The sequence below is a fragment of the Hypomesus nipponensis genome, chromosome 15, assembly GCF_054491055.1.
Source record: "Hypomesus nipponensis isolate SF chromosome 15, ASM5449105v1, whole genome shotgun sequence".
NCBI classification, from domain to species: domain Eukaryota; kingdom Metazoa; phylum Chordata; class Actinopteri; order Osmeriformes; family Osmeridae; genus Hypomesus; species Hypomesus nipponensis.
In genome coordinates, this window is record NC_140375.1 from 11,936,675 (window position 1) to 11,956,050 (window position 19,376).

The 19,376-nt window shown below is 42.5% G+C and overlaps 1 protein-coding gene across 2 annotated transcripts in view; it reads right to left on the bottom strand.

The window, feature by feature from the left end:
* The window catches only part of nectin1b (nectin cell adhesion molecule 1b), a 103,299-nt gene that overhangs the window by 38,210 nt on the left and 45,713 nt on the right, over nt 1-19,376 (bottom strand). The window contains exons 5-6 of one of the 2 annotated variants that reach the window (XM_084674679.1): nt 16,155-16,306; nt 2,256-4,538 (exon numbers count right to left, since the gene is read on the bottom strand). In XM_084674679.1, coding sequence (XP_084530805.1) covers nt 4,033-4,538; nt 16,155-16,306 — 658 coding nt within the window. In that variant the 3' untranslated portion in view covers nt 2,256-4,032. Of the gene's footprint in view, nt 1-2,255; nt 4,539-16,154; nt 16,307-19,376 lie in introns of those variants that run through there. The other variant, XM_084674680.1, reaches the window with a different exon arrangement.

Here is a 19,376-nt window from a genome sequence, read left to right on the forward strand (position 1 = left end):
CTTGGATTGAGGGCTCTTTTCTGGGGATGGATAGCCACAGCTGCAGATGAACTCATAGGTTCTTAATGAACATTGTGCAGATGTCTGCCCTTCAGTTCTCTACTCTTGGATGGGTATTTCTGGCTGAGACAGGATATTTCTCCTCATAACCTTGCCATGTGTACCTTCTGGATTAATGTAAAGTTATAAGGTATACGATATGGTTAACAATATCGGGATCTATCTGAAATTGTAGAGTTGAAACCCTATGCCCTTCAATCTATTCCCATCATCTATGGTGATCATCCTCGTTGATGAAGTAAGGACCCAGTTAATTTCAAAACAAATATGTGATGTTTTACTCTTAAGGCTCACATAATATGAAAAGAAATTACCCATAAGGCTAAGAAGTTAAATATAAGAAAACATGACCATACCAAATAAGCAACTGCATCATAAGAAACATCTTCACCAACATATAATTTAGAATACATATCATCAACATTTGATGTACAATGAAACTAATTGCAAGGAAGACCATATAGGTTACATTACCAGTGGTTGAATTTGGAATAGAATTTTGCCATTACCTGATTCTGCGGTATGAGACGCATTGCAAATATGGACCAGATTTAATTAGAGACATTTAAAAATGTAAAGGATTTAGTGATTGGGGACAAAACATTATTGACTATTGAAATCATTTAATGCTTTAAAACAAATACAAGTTACTTCACTGGGTCATCACATGTGAACAAGATATTTTCTCATATTTGTAACACCCTCAGAAATGTACATTCACATAGCTGCGTACAGAAAAGATCTTTTTTTCTTCCACCTATATACAAAGTCAACATAAGCAACACCCCCTTGTTTGACACTGAAGCCTTCGATGGCATATCAAAACCTACTGGAGTGGCATTTATGTGGATTATAATAGTACGATCGATCAATCAATCCATCATTGTGATTCTCAGCTTTGCAGTCAAAATAGATCCATTATACATTAACTGGGTCCCTATGCAGTTGTCCCTAGATAAAACCAACTATAATCTCAACATTATGTACATTATTTACAGTGGAATGTTGAGCTCTGAAGCAGACCTACTGTATACAACAGTAGATGGGCATGGAATAGAATTGTGGTCAGTTATACAAAAGAGAACATCATCATCACGTTATGGATACAATGTTTACACCAACCAGAGTGTGTAGCCGGAAAATACAAACTCAGTTTTTGTGTTTTCAAGAAGAATGTATGGCAGTGGTTTTATAAAAGCACAAAAAGTATTTCCATTTGTGCTTTGATAAAATAGAATTGACCTTTGTTACATTAATGACTTGCACATGGTCCACAGTTGGATTTGGGTTCATGAATTCTTGACTAAAATCTCAATTGTGAATATTTCACTACAAAGTTAGCAGTTTGTGCTTTCACAGAGATTTCCCAATTTACAACTCTATTTGTCCTTTCCAAATGTGATATTTAAATTTGTTAACAGGGGAAAAGTGCTAGAGATTTCCTACCCAAATTGTTGTTATTTTTTATTTTTTTTAAAGGTCACTTTCACAATCACGGAGAATGGAGAAAAAATTGATTATATATTATTTTTCTTCGGTAATTGTCAAAAGTTGTTTTTTTCTACCTTATGTTTTATGAATTACAGTACAATCCATGCAACACTTGAGTGGCAATGCACACTGTGCGTATTGGATGACAAGGGAAGCAGCAACTGTTTACCTAACCTCGTATCTCCAGAATTTCATAGGCACTGAATGATAAAATCTCAAAGCAATTAATCATACGTTACCTTTTTTGGTAAAGAATGTTGGTTGTATGCGGTTATAATCATGACATAGAAAATGTAAAAGAAATAAAAGTGTCCATTAAAGAACAAACTGAAGTACCAGTTCCATTTCATGTGATTATGTAAAAAAAATACAAATTATGTAAAATACTGCATGTGTGGTGGTTTATAACCCACATTCTTCTGAACAAATACAAGCATTGTGGATGAAAAATGCAGCGGATGAATATGTAGATAAACGTGCACGTTTAAAGTTAGACTTTAGTCTTTGATCCTGAAATCCTTGTTGTCCACCAGTTTACAAAACCCGAACGTCACCACTTTATAAACATTGGCATGGTGTTTTCTGCCGAGCTGCAAACCCACATACACAATGGTCTGGCTTGACACTGAGGAAAAACAGTACACACACACACTTCCACCCCCACACAAAATCACATGCATAAAATAAGGCTTAATCTATATTGGTCAGTGTGTCAGATGTAGTTTTATATATATTTCATATTTTGCAATGGTTAATTTTTCTTTATAACAAAGCCTGCCATTTGTGTGGCAGACTTCAAATACATGGGCAACAAATAGGAACCACATTCACTGGCATTCGTTATTGTGGTTTATAAAAGCTAGCAAAACAATGCTTCTATAAAGGATGATTAAACTGCCATCTGCAGATTCTGCTGCCAACATTTTGGGGAAGGAGAACATGTGTTTTATTTTCATTTCTTATGTTTTTGAACCTGAAAATAGTTGTTGCAGTCAAATGTATTGAAATGTATTCTGAGGGCAAAAAAACCCCCACTACAGATTAATTCCATAATTCAATGTTCCGCAAAATATCACTTTCAATATTGTTTCCCTTTTCTTTAGAAATCACAACCCTGCATGCAGAAACATACAGACTGATATTTCCCCAATGTCCATGTCCATCAGACACTTTAAATAGATGGTGCAGTGTTGCCAAGCACACTTGGCCAGTTGTTTACAGCCAAGAGAAGCCAGAGTCATAAAAAGGCAAAAGTCACACCACTGAGCCATCAGAGTAATTCCAAAGGCAATTTTTCTCTGATGTAATCTTACTAGAAATAACCATTATTACGGAAAACACAATTATGTCCACTCAACACAAAATTAGACAATTCATTACAGTGGTCAGATGTAGAGCTCAATTACACAGGAACACTCTTTCAAGTTTAAGTGACACAAATGGCATGTTAGAGCATAACATGTTACGTTGAAAACAGTGGACGTGTCACACCCCAATTTAATCCAAAAGGGAATGTGGAACATACTAACGTCGAATGCTTAAAGACAACAGTCCTCCTCTCTCATGCTAAAGTATATCAGTCATTCAATGTTGGGCACCAAACAAATGTGGCGATTGAAAATTTGAAGCATGTTCTGGCATGTCATCCATTGGTACTGCCATGAATATGGAGTATGATATCTGGTCTCTTGGTGTAAGAGCATTACACACTGAGTTTTGAGCATTTCAATGTCTTGGAAGGCAGCTACTTTTTCTGTATCAGTCTACACATGCCTTGTGTTGATGTTCAATATGAATGTCTTGCCAATATGTAGATGGTAAAAGAAAAGCAGAGAGAAAAGGGCTGTCACAGCAAAAATATCGCTTTTTCTAAAATAATGAATCGCAAGGAATTTAATTTTTTGTTTCTGATTACCTTGAACCAATACAAAAGTAGATAATAAAAAACATAAGCACACAAGGCAATGATGAGAATTACAAAAACTGTATCATACATCCAGTGTAGGACTTTCACAAATGTGCTCAGCAATACCCCATTCCTTATTGTCTCTTTTTGTACATTTAATACATTTACAGTAACATAAAAATTCACCAAAAGCAAAGTACACCAGTATTGATAAGGTAGCCAGCTCCCTGGCCTTTAGTCAATGGTGATTGGCATGAGTCCAACATTTTGTATACATATTTTTTTGTGGTGTTTGAAGATTAATCTAATGGTTCCAATATACCATGAAGTATTGTTGATGAGTTGACGTTGCAAGCTCTGTTAATCGACACTGTTTGCTAACACGGATTAGTTGAATGGGCCCTAATGGGAGATGCTAGGTTGTGCAACTGAGGGATGGGGTTGAGGGAGGGGTGGGGTTGGGGGCAGACAAATGGAAGGGTAGGGTTGATCATGAAGGTGGTGAAGGGGGGAGGGGGTGGTGGTGGGATGCAGTAGGGTAGGGGGAAGGGGTTGTTTTGGTTTGTTGCATGCCCCTACACATACCACTCTTTCTTGGAAATGACTGACCCATCGGTTTGGGATACCATGTCATCAGCGATTTCAGGTTCAGGGTCATACTGGAAAGTGAGAGTCCGTTCGTCATATTCTCGGCTCTCTCCTTCATCCACAGTGAAATAGGGCCTCTTCAGGTCCTCTGCATCTCCATCAAAATCGCGCTCGCTGGCCTCAAAGCCTCCTGGGCCACTAATCTGGGCAGGCTTCTTCTCGTCATCTGAGTCGTCTGGGTATTGGAGGTTCTTGGGTATAGGAGGATGGGCAGGTAGGCCCCCGGCCTTGCTATAGCCATTTCCAAACACATGTTTCTTGGTGCTGTAGTCACCCTTGAAGGTGCGCTGCCGACGCCGCAGGAATACGAAGAGGAGGGTGGCAGCCACCCCCAACAGGACGACTCCCCCCACAGCGCCCCCGATGGCGGCCCCAGCACTGTGCTGCTCCTGCGGGATCTCACGGCCCCCAGGTGGTGGGTTGTTAGGGAATTCTGGGTAGGAAAAGACAGATGGAAGGGGACAGTGTGTCAGTGCTCTGGTGGGAGGAGGTGCTTTGTGCAGGTGCTCTTTTTTGGGGGGAAAGATGAGGGAAGGGAGACAGGGAAGGAAAAGCAAAGGGAAAAGGAAGGACCCCCCCGCCCCACGACGGACCCCCCACCCCGAGAAACCCAGAAAGACCTCTGTAAAAACAAAGATTAGTCATCAACAGCCACATGCGTTTCCAGAAGAGCAGGAAAGATGAAATAAACAGCCAGTGTAGCACACGCTACAACCAAAGGGGAGAAATAACAACCGTTTCTGATATGTAGACCTCATGCTGATGCTTTTTTCTCAAATAAACAACTATTCTGACAGTCTTTTTAATCCCTGTGGTCTGTAAACGACCGTAAACACTGTGCCTTGAAAACTTCTTCAAATGGGATTTTTCTTTTTGGTTTACAACCAATGTGGTAAATACAAATATCCTCCAAACAATTTAACACAGTCATCACCATGATCATGTCAAAAATACATTAAACCCACACTTACAATAATGAATAACAGTTTTAGAAAGAGATTTAATGTATGTTGCAGTCTACACACAATGACTATGACGGGAAATAACTAATCAAATGATGCGCATCATACCACCTGCTAATGGAAAACTATAAACTTGGCCCCAATTTACCACTTTTTGTTGACCTCAAAGATTACAACACATGACTAGCAACCAAAACCTAAAACCTAAAAACCTTATAGGTAATTCCCTTGTCTTGTTAAAGCTTGACTGTGCAAACATAACTTTTGAAGGCGGAGGTGGATTGTGATGAGACAGAGTGACTACTATTCAACAACATGATCAAAGCCTTGCTTAGAGGTACAAGAGTTCTTGTCTCAACCTGCAAAAAACCGCAGTGAATTTAGCTTCAGTTGCGAGAATTGTTTTACAGGAAAAAAAGAATAAAGGTGTGTACTACAAGGATTGTGGAAGAGAGGATTGGGAAAGAAAAACCTTAAACCTTGAAAAGACACACCCTAATGACAGCCCTTAATGACATTGCTGAGAAGACAGTAAAGAACAGATTCACAAGCACATGCAATGTAGGATCATGATACAGGGAGCCAACTCAATCTCAAAGCAAAATAACCCAATACATCTATCAAGGCAACATCTCAGTTCTAGAATTGCTTTGGAAAAGGCATAATTGTAAAAGAATGTAAACATAAGGAACACATTAGTAATGTTAATGTATGTTATAGAAAGGTATGCAAGTGTGTGAGGACAAAGCACGTCGAGGTGACCAGAACCTTGGCCTTTTGAATGAGGTTTCATTTTAGAAAACATTAACATGCATGACTTGCAAGTGGAAATCAACAAGGCCAAAGAAGGCTCATTTCTATAGACAGCTTGATCGTATTTGCCATAATACATGGAGAAACCTTGGACGATTCCACACACCTTACATACAAATTTCAAAGAAGAAAAAGAGTGAGGAAGACTGTATGATACAATGTGTGTTAGTAAACATGGCAACAAGAAACAGCATGTCCTCATTATCATTATTTCACACAAGACAAAAGAAAGACAAATTACCCTTATATCTTGAGTAATAATTGAGTTTCAAATTATGTCGTTTTGGTGTTAACTCAAACCCATTACATTCAATTAGAACTGCAGCCTCATTAGTAGGATTGATAAATGCATCAAGTGCAGGGGCTCCAGTAGTCTGGGGATTGTTCTAGTGCCTGTAGGGTGGCATGACTACTCCTGGAGTCTTCCTCTCAGACACAATTACCAAAACAATCTATCAGTCCAGAAGAAAGACCTTCCAAAAGGCCAATGTCTTTCTATCTCCCACCCGGTTCCTCTCCCTTCTAGTCTGCATTTCTTCTACCCAGACTGATGAGAAAGCTCTCAGGTTTCCCTGGCTGGGCTGGCCACAGTCTCAGATAGCAGCTCAGGTTTTAATCTGACCACCCTAATGGGATTATTCAGACACAGGGCCTTCATTACACACATGAATGAGAGAGCAGAGCCAGGTCACCTCTGCCCGGGAACACATCCTCCCACCACATCCATGAAGGAGCAAAAATCCATAGGATTGGAGGAGTGGAAGGAGAGAGAGAAGGAAAACAGGCTTGTGTAATCCTCTCCTCCACCCTTCACTGCTCCCCTCTTTTGGCATCAAGCACTCTCATCAGTCCCTTCACATACTCTAATTGGTCAGATTCTATTAAAAACGGGCCACAGAAGGCCATTAAACCACTTGAAAGTTGACAATGAAAAGATAATAGCAACAAAAGTCGGATATAAACCTCAGTAAGTCGTTTCTATTTTGGGAACGATAGTAATAAAATTAAGTAAAGATTCTCACTGACACTTTGTGTTTTAAGAGTATGTGTTCCAGCGCTAACCATTCCCGAATCCGTGCTCATTCTGAGAAATTATGTTAAAACAACCCTCCAGCTTTTCATGGGCTTTTGTCAGACTCTTCCAGTGTTCTGTTTACACAACATTAAGGTCATAAAAGAGGGGCCTTGAAGGTGGCAATGCCAAAAATGATCAACAGCTGCAAGAGGCAAAATTCTCCAATGGAGTTATTATATTGTCTCGCTTGTCTTCCGGCCTGGGAGAAGGGAAGAGGAGTGTGAAGACGGAATTCTTTAAAGGAATGGAAATCTGACTTTCTGAGGAGAAAAAGGATAAGGACCAAGCCTCCAGATGGAACCTCAATCAGCTCGTTCTCCACTTCAGTTTACTGCGGAGGGAGGAAGATACCTCCTTTCACATGACTTTTATTAGGTGCGTCAGCATGGGGGTTCTGTCTCTTCCTGGTCGTTCTCAAAATATTAAATGTTTATTGGCTTCGCTCTCTCTCACTCCGTCTCTCTCCCTTACTTTCTGCCTCTCTGCCTGCCTACCAAGGTCACTTACAGCCATGATCTATGAGACACACATTCTATTTCCCTGGCCTGCAAACACATGGAGATAACAAATGTCAAATAATTTCACACTTTCTACATCTGCCTCCAGGCATCCTCTCCCCGGTGGGAGATTCACATACCATACCCATTTGAGTATGTGAAATTAAAATGCTGATGGCACACACTAATCTTATTACAGGAACACTAATAATAACACACTGTTTGAGAGGCAGGGATATGGCAGTACTGTGAAGAGTACCAAGGAGGAAGGGAGGAGGTGTTTCTGCAGCCTTCTGTAGCTAACGGCAACACCTGCCAGAAGATAGATAAAAAAGGCCTCAAAGTGTCACAACAGCAGCCCTGATACTGTTCCTGCCAACAAAAGGATGCGTCTATTAATGGGCCGCTGGGACTATGCAGATTGCAAGGTAACCTTGAGTACCAACAGCCGAAACCTTCTATTGAGATTAATAGGTGCCAAGATGGACCATGAAAGGATATAACTCAATGTAGGCATGATAGAGTCATGATGGATTTCAAGAGAAATGCATGCCATGAAAAAGTGTCTCTAAATCTTTAAACGAGAAAAATCCCTACACTTTCTATTTCAATCAATTATTCTATTTTGGGTATTTACTCAAATGATAAAATGTAAGTATGTTTTTTTAACTATTTACTATCTGGAAGCCATTGACATAAACACATTTTCATATTCTATTATGACCAAAAAACAGATGTTAGTTTATTACTAACAAAATATTTAAGGAGATCCAAAATTCTAATTTCACAGTACAAGGCCATAAACACGGCAATGTTTATCTAATCTCAGATCAATAGTGTGTCCTGTCATACGTCTGGTTAATGAATGTTCTCCACAGGAATACATAAGACGAGATTTGTTGTTCCAAGTACGCTCCCTACAGCCACCAGTGTGACATGTCAAAGATGTTTCATGAGATACAAAGAAGTGAGTGCAGGGCTTTCACAGACAGAACGTGTTTCACAACGCTAGCCTGCGGGGCTAGCTCCCGGGTGTTCTGCAATCCTGTCTGCACATGCAGGAGGGCAGGTACATTCCTGAGAATCAACAACATCACTCAGACAAGCTCTCTTTAAACAAAGCGAGTGAACCAGGGTTTTTAAAGAAAAGCATGGTTAGAATGGTGACCGTAATACAAACAATCAAGACAGGAACGTTGTGGAAGAAATGAGAGGTGAAAAGAAGTATGTTGTGATAGTTTACTGTGTGAAGTTGAATAAAACTAAAAGACAACATAGTGGGACAGAAGGAGGAGGAGGGAAGTTGGGAAAAAAAAAAAAATGATGACATGAAAGATTCAATGACTTGAAAGATCCTTGCCATTCTCCAATTTGAATTTTCCCATAGTCACTGGGTCATGATAATGTAATAATGCCACTATAAATAAAAGCTCATCAGTGAGCCTTTTGTGCCTTCCCTGAGAGCAGACAGAAAGGAACAGCCTATTTCCTCAGACCACCAATCCTCTTTTCTTTAGCTTGATCCTGTGTTTGTCAACACTGTTTGCTGTCAGCGACTGTCCAGCAGCAAGCTTCAGTTATATGTTGCTAAATGTCACTTACGCCATTAAAACCTTTGGACCTGGAATTCAAATCCAATCCCCATAAAAAGCCAAAGGACAGGGGCAGAGTCTGTGGCGAGTGAGATAACGCTACCAAATAATACTGGCATCAAACGCACATGACAGCATCACTGACATGTCCTTAACATGCTCCAACTTCCCTGTCTGTCAAGGCATACATGGAGAATTGTGTTACCCGGTTTTCACGTAGTTTCACTTTTACCGCTGCATTTTCTTGCCATTTTTCCATGACTTAACAGTCATCCAATAGTCCTTTGGAGATAGGATGGATCTCTCTGGTTTAGAGATGATCTGCATGAGGGTGTGTTCCATGTAATGAGAGGATAAATAATTAGGCTAGCAGATGTGAAACTTGTCATACACAAACACGTCTTCTTTATCAGTGTGTCAGCAAGGGGCGGAAAGAAAGGAGAGGACGGGAGTTTGTTTACCAGTAGACCATCCCTCTCCTCGCTGTCTTTATTATTTTTGGACTGTGCGTAGTTATGTGTGTGTGCATGTGTGTTGGTATTGAGTGAATCACCACAGCCACAGCTCTGGAGCCTGTGGTCTGACCCTAGGACACTGTCTGACCTACTTAATCAGTAGCCTTCCAGACAGATGCCAGCGCCAACGCCTCAGCCCTGACAGCGGACACTGAGGGAAAGGAGAAGGCGGAGGAGAACGAGGAGGACTGGAAGGAGGGAGACAGAGGAGACGAGCAGAGCTAAACGGGTTGGGCCAATACCCATGCACCATCTGTCTCCATCTCTATAGCCATGCATCTCCTCTCTAAATCCCCTGGAGAGCCGAATCAGCTAGCAATGCAAAAAACGAATGTTAAAATAAATCACTAACATTTCCCCCTTGCTCACAAACCATCCCCTCCTGAATGGGAGCCCAGTAGCTAGCCTATCCCTCCAGTTCACCCCCTACACCACGTCAAAAAAGACCCCCTTCCGCTCAGAGCAACGCTGCCTCCATTTCAAGCAAAGCAACCGGCGACTAGAGACTCCCTACTTTTGCCAGCGCAGGCACAACGGACGCTTTATCAGTAGCCCATGGTGTGCGAGCGAGGCATAGAGCCTCATGCTAATGTCTCATTTGGATAATGAGGCGTAAGCTTGGCGGGATTGTAGCCGTGAGAGGCCCTGCCTGTGGAGACAAGAGGAGGGCTGGAATCACGCTCCATCAGCCCACATGCCTGAAGCCACCCAGGTATGTGCCTGGGAGAGCTCACAGGAGGCAGGGAGCTTGCCCGCGGGCCGTCGGCACAACCGCGACCCCCACCCACAGTGCTTTGAAAGTGTTCAATTGACTCGACGGCACATGTCGACTTACAGTGAGGGCTTAATGATATACAAGATCTCCGTGTGGGACTGCTGAAGTCGATGAATAATGCAGAGGTGGCTGTGTGGAACCACGGTGCAAAGCGCCATGCCGGGCAGATTGAGATGTGCCCTGTCATGACAGGACAAGACAAACAAATTTAGCATTGCTTGGGGAGCTTCCGCAACGCTGACATCATAATGCCTTGCATCGTTGGGTAAAAGGAAAACTGCAGTGTGTGACCTGGCATGTGAAGTTCAGTTTATACAGCGCAATCCTGGAATTATTCAGGGACATTGCTCTCGTAATAATACAAATAATACAAACACAGACAGACATTCAAAGAAGATACAAAGTCCTTTCATAGTTTATGAAAATGGTCCGCAGCATAAGTACTGCTTTTACCAATCGGTCCCTGGGATGTGTGTGAGTGACACAGAGATGGTATATAATGAAGATAGAACTTAATAGAAGCTGCCAATGAATTTGGAGCATCAATGGAAATTAAATCATCTATAGGACAGTGCCATTCTCTCCCATCTCTCCCCCTGTCTTTGCCAATCAGGCCATGTCTTGGAGGATAGGATATGTGACATGCAGTGAGAAAGACTTCGACTCAGCCGCCTATGTAAAAGTATGTAAACACCACTGGTGCCATCCCTTCTCTTCCTCGCTTCTCCCTTGTCCTTCTCCTACCCCCTCTTCATTGACCCATCCCTCCCTCGCTCCCTTTTTCCCCTCCCTCCATCCCCATCTTTCTCAACATCCCTGGTTTTGCTGTACGACAAGGAGCCTATTCCTGGCATCCATTTTATCTCTGAACTTAATTCCAATACCATATCCATTGAAGCATTTATTTTCGTCACATGGATTCCATCATTTATTTATATCTTTCAATGGTGTATATCTATGTTTTATTCATCTCATTTTCACCTTGTGGTTCACTTTCTTCCCTTCATCTGTCTCTCTCTAGAAGAACGAGCGATTGCTTGTTCAGGCAGGCGTGAACAGCTGTCTGTGCCGGTTGCCTGTGCCTACAGAGGCTTACGTCCCCATACTTTCTGGCTAAATTGAGGGGAACTTAGTCACTCTATTGCATATTTAACCTTAGTGACGAGTCCAAAAGCTATCAAGCCTCAACCTCTGCAGTCAAACCCAGCAGATTTCTCAGTGGCTGAAGATGGAGATTAAGGTTTGCATGGATACTGCCCGACTAAAAGGCTCCCACTCCGCCCGACCTTACTGCATACTACTCCCATTCTTCCTTACACATATGATGACCTTAATATGCCAAGAAGGATTCATCTTCTTTGGGATCTTTGCAGCCCACACTAACCAAGGTTGACCCTACCGTGTGTGTCTCCAATGCTCAGATACCAAGCAATCAAACGGAGATCATTATCCAAAACATGTTCGGAAGAGGGTAAACAAATTAACTTCCCATTGAATGGCTGCTCACCCATTGGCAGTCATTTTCCCATCACGCCAGTGTCACTGTTGTTTACAGAGCCGCCCTCAGCAGAGAACCACTCACTGCTCTTTTCTCAGGGGTGATAATGACATAATTGTTAGGGCAGTCTGACAGAACAGTCATTCATCGTGACGGTCGTGGCCGGGTGGATCTCCAAATCACACTGCAGAGCTGTTCGTTTCCCATGCACAGCCAAGGGAATGTGAGGATGGAAAAGTTGATATTCGTAATTAAAGGCTCATTTTACCCTCTTAAGTGGGAATCATCTTGAGGGTTAACCGCATGATTCTTCCCTTTGCTGTGAGTTGTGACTGACTGAGTTATTCAATATTCTGTGATTTTTGTTTCCTCCCTATTCCCATTAGATGGAAGCACAGCAGGGATTAATACTAAAGGTAGGGGCTAGGGTAATTTAATGGACAGTTACTCAGTTTGATGGAAATGATCTTTGAACTACAGTGGCTTATGTACAGTGTGCTTTTCAATATTCTCGGTTTTTAAAACGAACTCTGTGGGACCTTAAAAACTGGCACATCCATCTATCCTTTTGGTATTCTGGTGGAACTACATGTAAATTTACCCTCGGTAGATCTTAGACCGGAATGTAAATAAGAATGGTAAAGGACGACAAGGTAAAAGTCCTCCAATTACAAGACCCACCACAACCACAGCTCTCTTTCACCCGCACCTTCCCACTTCCCCCGTTCCCCTTTCTTACATTTCTCCCTGTCTCCTCCTTGTTCTCTGCGTGTAGATTGATTAAAACAGGAGAGTGGTTCATTAGATTCCGACAAGTGACACCATATCTCCAGAACACGTGTCCTTGGAGAGTACCGCACCAGCCCAAGCAGCCCGCCGCAGTCGATGCCATCCGGCTAACACTACCTCTCAACTAATTGAAACAAGGTGCTCAGTGGCCCTTTCAAGAATAGGTGACAGTTCTGCAGCTCTTTGAAATTCATCTGAGGAAAGCGGCTTCAGTAGCTTCATTTAAATGCTCCATGAGTCATTATTGTTTTCCAGTTCCCAGGTGTGGTGAAGTAACAGAGGTCATCTAAGCCAGTGAGTTCAAAACAGACTGAGGCATCTAGTTATGATTATATGATATGCCTTTCCGCATTCACACTTTACTGAAGGGTTTAGGCCCCCCAAAATAAATCAAAGAGGTACAACATTTCAATTCAGGCAAACAACATAATTGCCCTAAAAGCTTTTGTGACTCGACACCTCCAAAAGGCGCCTTTCAATAATGCATGTAGCGATTACAAAGCCGCTAATTGCAAGCATGGGACAGGTAGACCTACTGGTTTAGAATGTATGTGTTATTTGCCATGGTCACCTTCCTTTAATGTATAGAGCACTTAGCGAGCATTCTTTTGGAACCACCTGCCAGAACGTGTACTGCAGCCTTGAACATGAGCCAGCGGAAGGCTCTCTAACCTGACTCCCCCCCCTTCCCCAACTCCCTCCTTTGCTCCCTTTCCCCCTCTGCCGGGCCCATCCAAGGCTGTTGGGAGGCACAGAGATGCCTTTTGAAGTTAATGAAGCATCAGCACACTCTTTTACCTACACTGCTGGGTCATTATGTAGAGCCAAAGTCAAGAGTGCACAAAGCACATGAAAGAGCTGAGAGGCAGTGCGGCCGTCTCCAGGGTTTCCTCTTAACGGGGGCTTTTATTCCTATCATCGGTGAATGGCCGGCACTAAAACCGATCGCTAACAAAAAAATGTCTTGATATACGGTGCAGCACAAGGCTGTAAAACATCTATATTCAATTCTATTCTTTGTCTCTGAGGTAAGAATTTCTGGACGGTTCAAAGGATGATGTGAGACCTTGGCTGGCAGTCTCCAATGAGACTGAGTGTGTTGCATTTCACAGGATCAGCGAAGACAGAGGAGGAGAAAGACAAGACATCCTGATCCCCTTAACTGTTACTATGGAAACAGATGTGCTTACAGAACGGCATGGGACCCCTTGGAAATCACACCTAAAACTGTGATTCTAGTTTTTTTGGGGGTGGGGGGAGGATCTAATGAGAGCAAGCACAGAGACCACACCGAGACACAAGACACCATCGCTGTCTTGGTGAGTGACTGTAATGGTATGTGCAGCCTTTGGAGTATGGAAAATTGACTTGCACATACAGCAAGCACAGCTTCATGAAACACAAATGAACTGAGAAGTAAAAGGAATAGCTACAACACAGTGCATCCCTGAATGGCATATGTTTTTTGTCCAAAAACCTGAATCGCCTGCATGGCTACAACTACAGCTTCACTCTAACAGGAGGTTGTTATACCTTGCATACCTTGTCAAACCTCTGTATCAATACTCATGTTGTGCAGCCGACTTAGTAGCCTCCATTGGGTGTCTGTAACCTACTGTATACACTTATTTTCCAAGTTCTGTCAAGGTGGAGGACACAAACATTTGGTACATAATGATGCCTGTTATGGTGTTTGGTTTATAGGTCTAGGCATGTACAGTATAAATCCATGATCTCTCGACGTAAACATGTACAAATATTCCAACACGCAAACAAGCTGCTCTCAGCACAACCATTGTGGATAGTTCTTCACATTCAATGAAAACAATGCCACAGTCAAATTCAGGATGCAACACACACAATGAAGGGAGGAATCTTGACCCACACTAGGCTGACACACTAAGCACACATTAGATGTTCCTTCTGTAATCCTTGTGTCTTAGTATTATCCTTCCCATAATCACGTCCCTGTATACATGTGTATGTGTACACACAACAAAACACCCCAAAACAGTCATTGTCTGATCACAGTTCACGGTGATTAATACGCTACTGAGAATACACTGAACAAAGATGGGAACAAAGTTTGAAATAACATATGTGGAAATGGAGTTAGAATAGAGTGAATTCAAGCAACCTAGGCAGGAAATGACAGGAAAATGGATTGATTACTTCACATATATTTTTAAGAGAGTACAGAAGAATGACCTCTCCTCTCAGTCAGTGGCAGACACTCTGCTCACCACCACTGTGGTACACATGGAATACCTCTAGAATCCTTCATTGCTTTCATGCTTGATTGATAAAGTCTATGTTCACATTTTAATGATCACTGCAGAAGGTACAGTCTCATGGGGTCATCGCCTAACAATGTGTCTATGAAGACATCTCAGTGCCTCCAATACTAGAGCAGTGAACTTGATAGATTAGAGGCCCTGACAGTGGAATAACACCACTAACCATAACACAAAGAAAGAAAGAAAGAAAGAAAGAAAGAAAGAAAGAAAGAAAGAAAGAAAGAAAGAAAGAAAGAAAAAGGATGCTCAGCCGTTGATACCACATCAAGCACAGCGCCGTCAGAGACAAGACATGAATCAACATGCAAAGCAATGCGAGTTCAAGCCATCCAACCCCCCGGGAAACCAAGCAGACAGGGAAGTCTCTCCTGCCCAACCAGAGCAAAACTGTCACAGTCTCCCAGCTCCACGCACAGCTGGCAGCAATAGATAGGATCTCTCCTTCTATGTGTAGTATGAAGAGATCTGGGACATATTGCAGTTGGTCCTTTTATTGCAAAATGCCTTTCCCTTATGGATGAGAACCCAAAGGAACCACTGCAAAGCGTGCGTGTGCCTACAATTAAACTGGAAGGCAAGGGAACTGAATCAGTTTTGTTCTGCATTTTGCTTCCCCCCCCCAGGAAGACAGAGAAAAAATACAAAAATGAGAAGTGCTTGACTGCGAAGGAGGCAAAGGCTGTTCGGAGAAATGTGAGCATGTAGCGAAAAACTATGATCAATACGGCAACCCCCCACCCCCACCCCCACCCCCCCTCATTTCCCTGATGTTATTTTGGGTGGAGATGACAGGACTGCTTTATCCTGCTTCTGCACATGTGTCTGTGTTGGTGAGGGGGATGTGGGATTGGCTCTGTGATGTGACAATGAGGAATGCGCTGAGAGACAGACGCAGTGTCGGCTTCCTCGAGTCTGTCACGCGGAGCTGCAGGGAGCCTCACAGCCCTGGCAGGTGGGCACCACATCCTAAACACACGGGCGAGACCACCACAATCACCTGGACCACTCTGCCTCCGTATCAGTGTGTGACTGTGGGTGCGTGCGTGCGTGCATGCGCGTGCATGTTCACTATCGACAGCGGTGGGAGGAATTTGTCAGCCAATGCCCCCCCGGATGTCATTTTCACATTTCCCAAACCCCTGTCGCACAGATGCATGCAATGCCAGAGTCATGAAAAACACATTCCCAAAAGCCGGGAGCAAAGAGAGAGAGAGAGGCGAGCGCCAGGTGACCTACCTGTGATGTTGACTTCCACGCTGCCAGTACGGGTCCCAATACCATTGGTGGCGTCACAGACATACGTGCCAGCCAGGTCGTAGGTCACAGGCCCTTTGAAAAATAGGGAGTTGTTCTTGATCTCAACAGTGTTGGGCAAGGAGCCATTCAAACTGGAAAGAAGACAGAGGCAATATTAAAGTCACCATCAAAACACCCCTGTAACACAATAACATGTCCCTCTCCCAAGTGTAGAAAAGCAATTCAGACATTGTGGAAAATACAATCTCCAGAGAAAAACAAGCCTGAATGGAATCACATACCAGGAATTTTTGACAGGGATTTATCCACCCATCATCCAAGAAGTCAAAATAAAGTTACGAGAGAAAAGAATGCCAACAGGTCCAGACAGGCATGACACATACAGCTACAAATCATCCCTGACAACACCAAATGTTTTCGGTAGCTGAAAAAATATATATCTTGTAATTCTGTCCTTTTTTTTTATCCCCCTCCATTTCCTCCCAGGTGAGTTCATCTGGCTGGGCTTAAAACACAGGAGAACTGTTGGTTGAAGCAGCTGATCAGGCAATACATGCAGAATCTATCAAACACCGCGGCCCCGTTCGGCCTGGCTGGAGATGTTTTTCTTCCTCTGTCTTTCATGGTTCACTTCTCCAGCGCAACCAGACCTGCCCTGGCCTTTATCAAAGGCCACAGAGGTCACAGCTCCTTAACAAATCAACCCTGGATGAACTATTCACTTGTCTTATCAGAACAACCTTTCACGTTGCCTCTGGAGATAAATAAGATGCGAGATTAAGGATGACTGATCACATTTCAGTTCAGTTGCATATTCTCTAATAACTTCAGATCATTCAGCTATTTTAAGCGTCAAAAGCTCCACTCACAAGTTTGATTTTGGTTGGTTTAAAAGGGGGCGGGGGGGTGATCTTATTGCACAACATGAATAATTGTGCAGCCACGTTTTTATTCTGCAGCTGTTGGAGTTTAAGCCCCGTAATGATCTGCTCTCCATCCCTGTAAACAAATTGGATGAAGCTAACATTTCCCTCCTGAAGTCCTCTGCCTGTTTTCAATTGGGGGAAGAACGCTCCAATTCGTCGAAGCATTAAAGACAATGAAATGCTTCGTTTATTACACCGAGAGAGGAGCAAAATGACATTAGAGAGAGCTGACAAAATCAGGTCAGGGTTGGAACAATGATGCCACATCAAGTACTTGAGCTCCACTAAATGGCTTCATGGAAGAAAAAAACACATCCATCTTATGTGTGGGAATCACACACTAGTGTAACATTTGCATAATTAATGACCATTAAAGGTCAATTAAAAACAGATTGTATCCTGGCAAAAATAGACCTTTCTTGAGAAATTAGCTACAGAAAACAGTATTACTGGTTGCAAGTGTTGACAGTGTTGACAGTGAACCTGGGGCTTCAGCATTGCTGATAAGTTACAGCTTGTATTCTTTGCATGGATACATCCATGTTGCATTATATTTATTAATCTAGCAGAGGCTTTTATCCATAGCAACATACAAATAGTGGATAGTAAGTGCCGCGGGTAAGAAAGTGGACTGTATTACAGTGGGGTTAGGGCAAAGCAGAGAGCAGCAGTCTGTAATTTACAGTTGCAGAGCATCTTTGATAGCAATGGATCGTTTGAGTTTACGATATGTTTTAGCTTAATATATGTTCAAAGGATCCTTATTGAACCCCTCACACTGGGAGTCACAATCCAATTATGGTGGCCTTGCGGGCCTTATATCGTCAATCTTACTATATCAAATAAATCCTGACTGCTGCATGCAGCCATTGGATCTACTGCAGATTTGAAACTGTGGTTAACAGAATTAAAGAGTGAAAAGGGTGGTGTGTTGACTTAACACTAATCCCCCCTATTTTGACGATCTGAAACGCAAGTATCAAAACGCAAAGCGCAAGTAACTTTGTGGGCGTGACTTCAGCTTGGTTGTTATTTTGCTGGCGGGATAAATGACTTTGCGCCTGGCGCAAATCTAAAAAGGGTTGGTCTGAAGTAGCTACATTACTAATGGGTGTGGTTTGGTCGTAACGAAAACGAATCAGAGCATCGTCTCACATTCCCTTTAAGAGCAGCGCTTGTTCCATGGCGAATTGCTATTATAACGGCGGATTTGGCAGGCGCACGCCAGCAGTTCACAGCATATGTTTATTGTTTGCACCTTCTTACCACAGCAAATCGCGTATTTGTGTAACATAAGCTTCATGGCAAATAAACCGAATTCTGATGGGCATGGGAGAAGAAACCTAACCAAATTAGCTTCGGTTTAACAGTCATGGGAGGAAGTTGCCACCGTTGTTACAAATGAAGTTCACATACATAGAAATTTCTTATGAAAATCTTTTTATAATCATTGAAGAAATGTAACACGCCATAAATCAAAACAATGTAACTTAGCTTCGCAGAAAGAAGACCCTGGCCTCGCCAGCAGTGCGCACGGACCAAGCTTACGCCCTTAAAATAGCATCTGAATATTACGCCATTGACTTTAAGGGCCCTATCTTGCACCCAGCGCAATTGACTTAGTCAACGACGCGAGTGTCATTCCTAGTTTGCACTCGACGCAAAGCCGACTTTTCCCTCCACAGACGCACGTCGAAATGACTTTGCGCTCCCGTGGGCGGTTCAGCGAAAAAGGAGGCGTGTTCCGGCGCAAACGTTCCCTGGTGCTATTTTGCAGTTTCCGAAAAACAATTCCGCCACTGACCAGGAAAAACGTGGTTTAAAGTCAATGGCGTAATATTCAGATGCTATTTTAAGGGCGCAAGCTTGGTCCGTGCACACTGCTGGCGGGGCCAGGGTCTTCTTTCTGCGAAGCTAAGTTACTTTGTTTTGATTTATGGCGTGTTACATTTCTTCAATGATTATAAAAAGATTTTCATGAGAAATGTCTATGTATGTGAACTTCATTTGTAACAACGGTGGCAATTTCCTCCCATGACTGTTTAACCGAAGCTAATTTGGTTAGGTTTCTTCTCCCATGCCCATCAGAATCAGAATTCGGTTTATTCGCCATGAAGCTTATGTTACACAAATACGCGATTTGCTGTGGTAGGAAGGTGCAAACAATAAACATATGCTGGTATAAATTAAGTACATTACTTAAACTAATTCTAAGAACTAAACAATTTTAAAATATAACAATAAAAATATATATATATATACATGTAAAAATAAG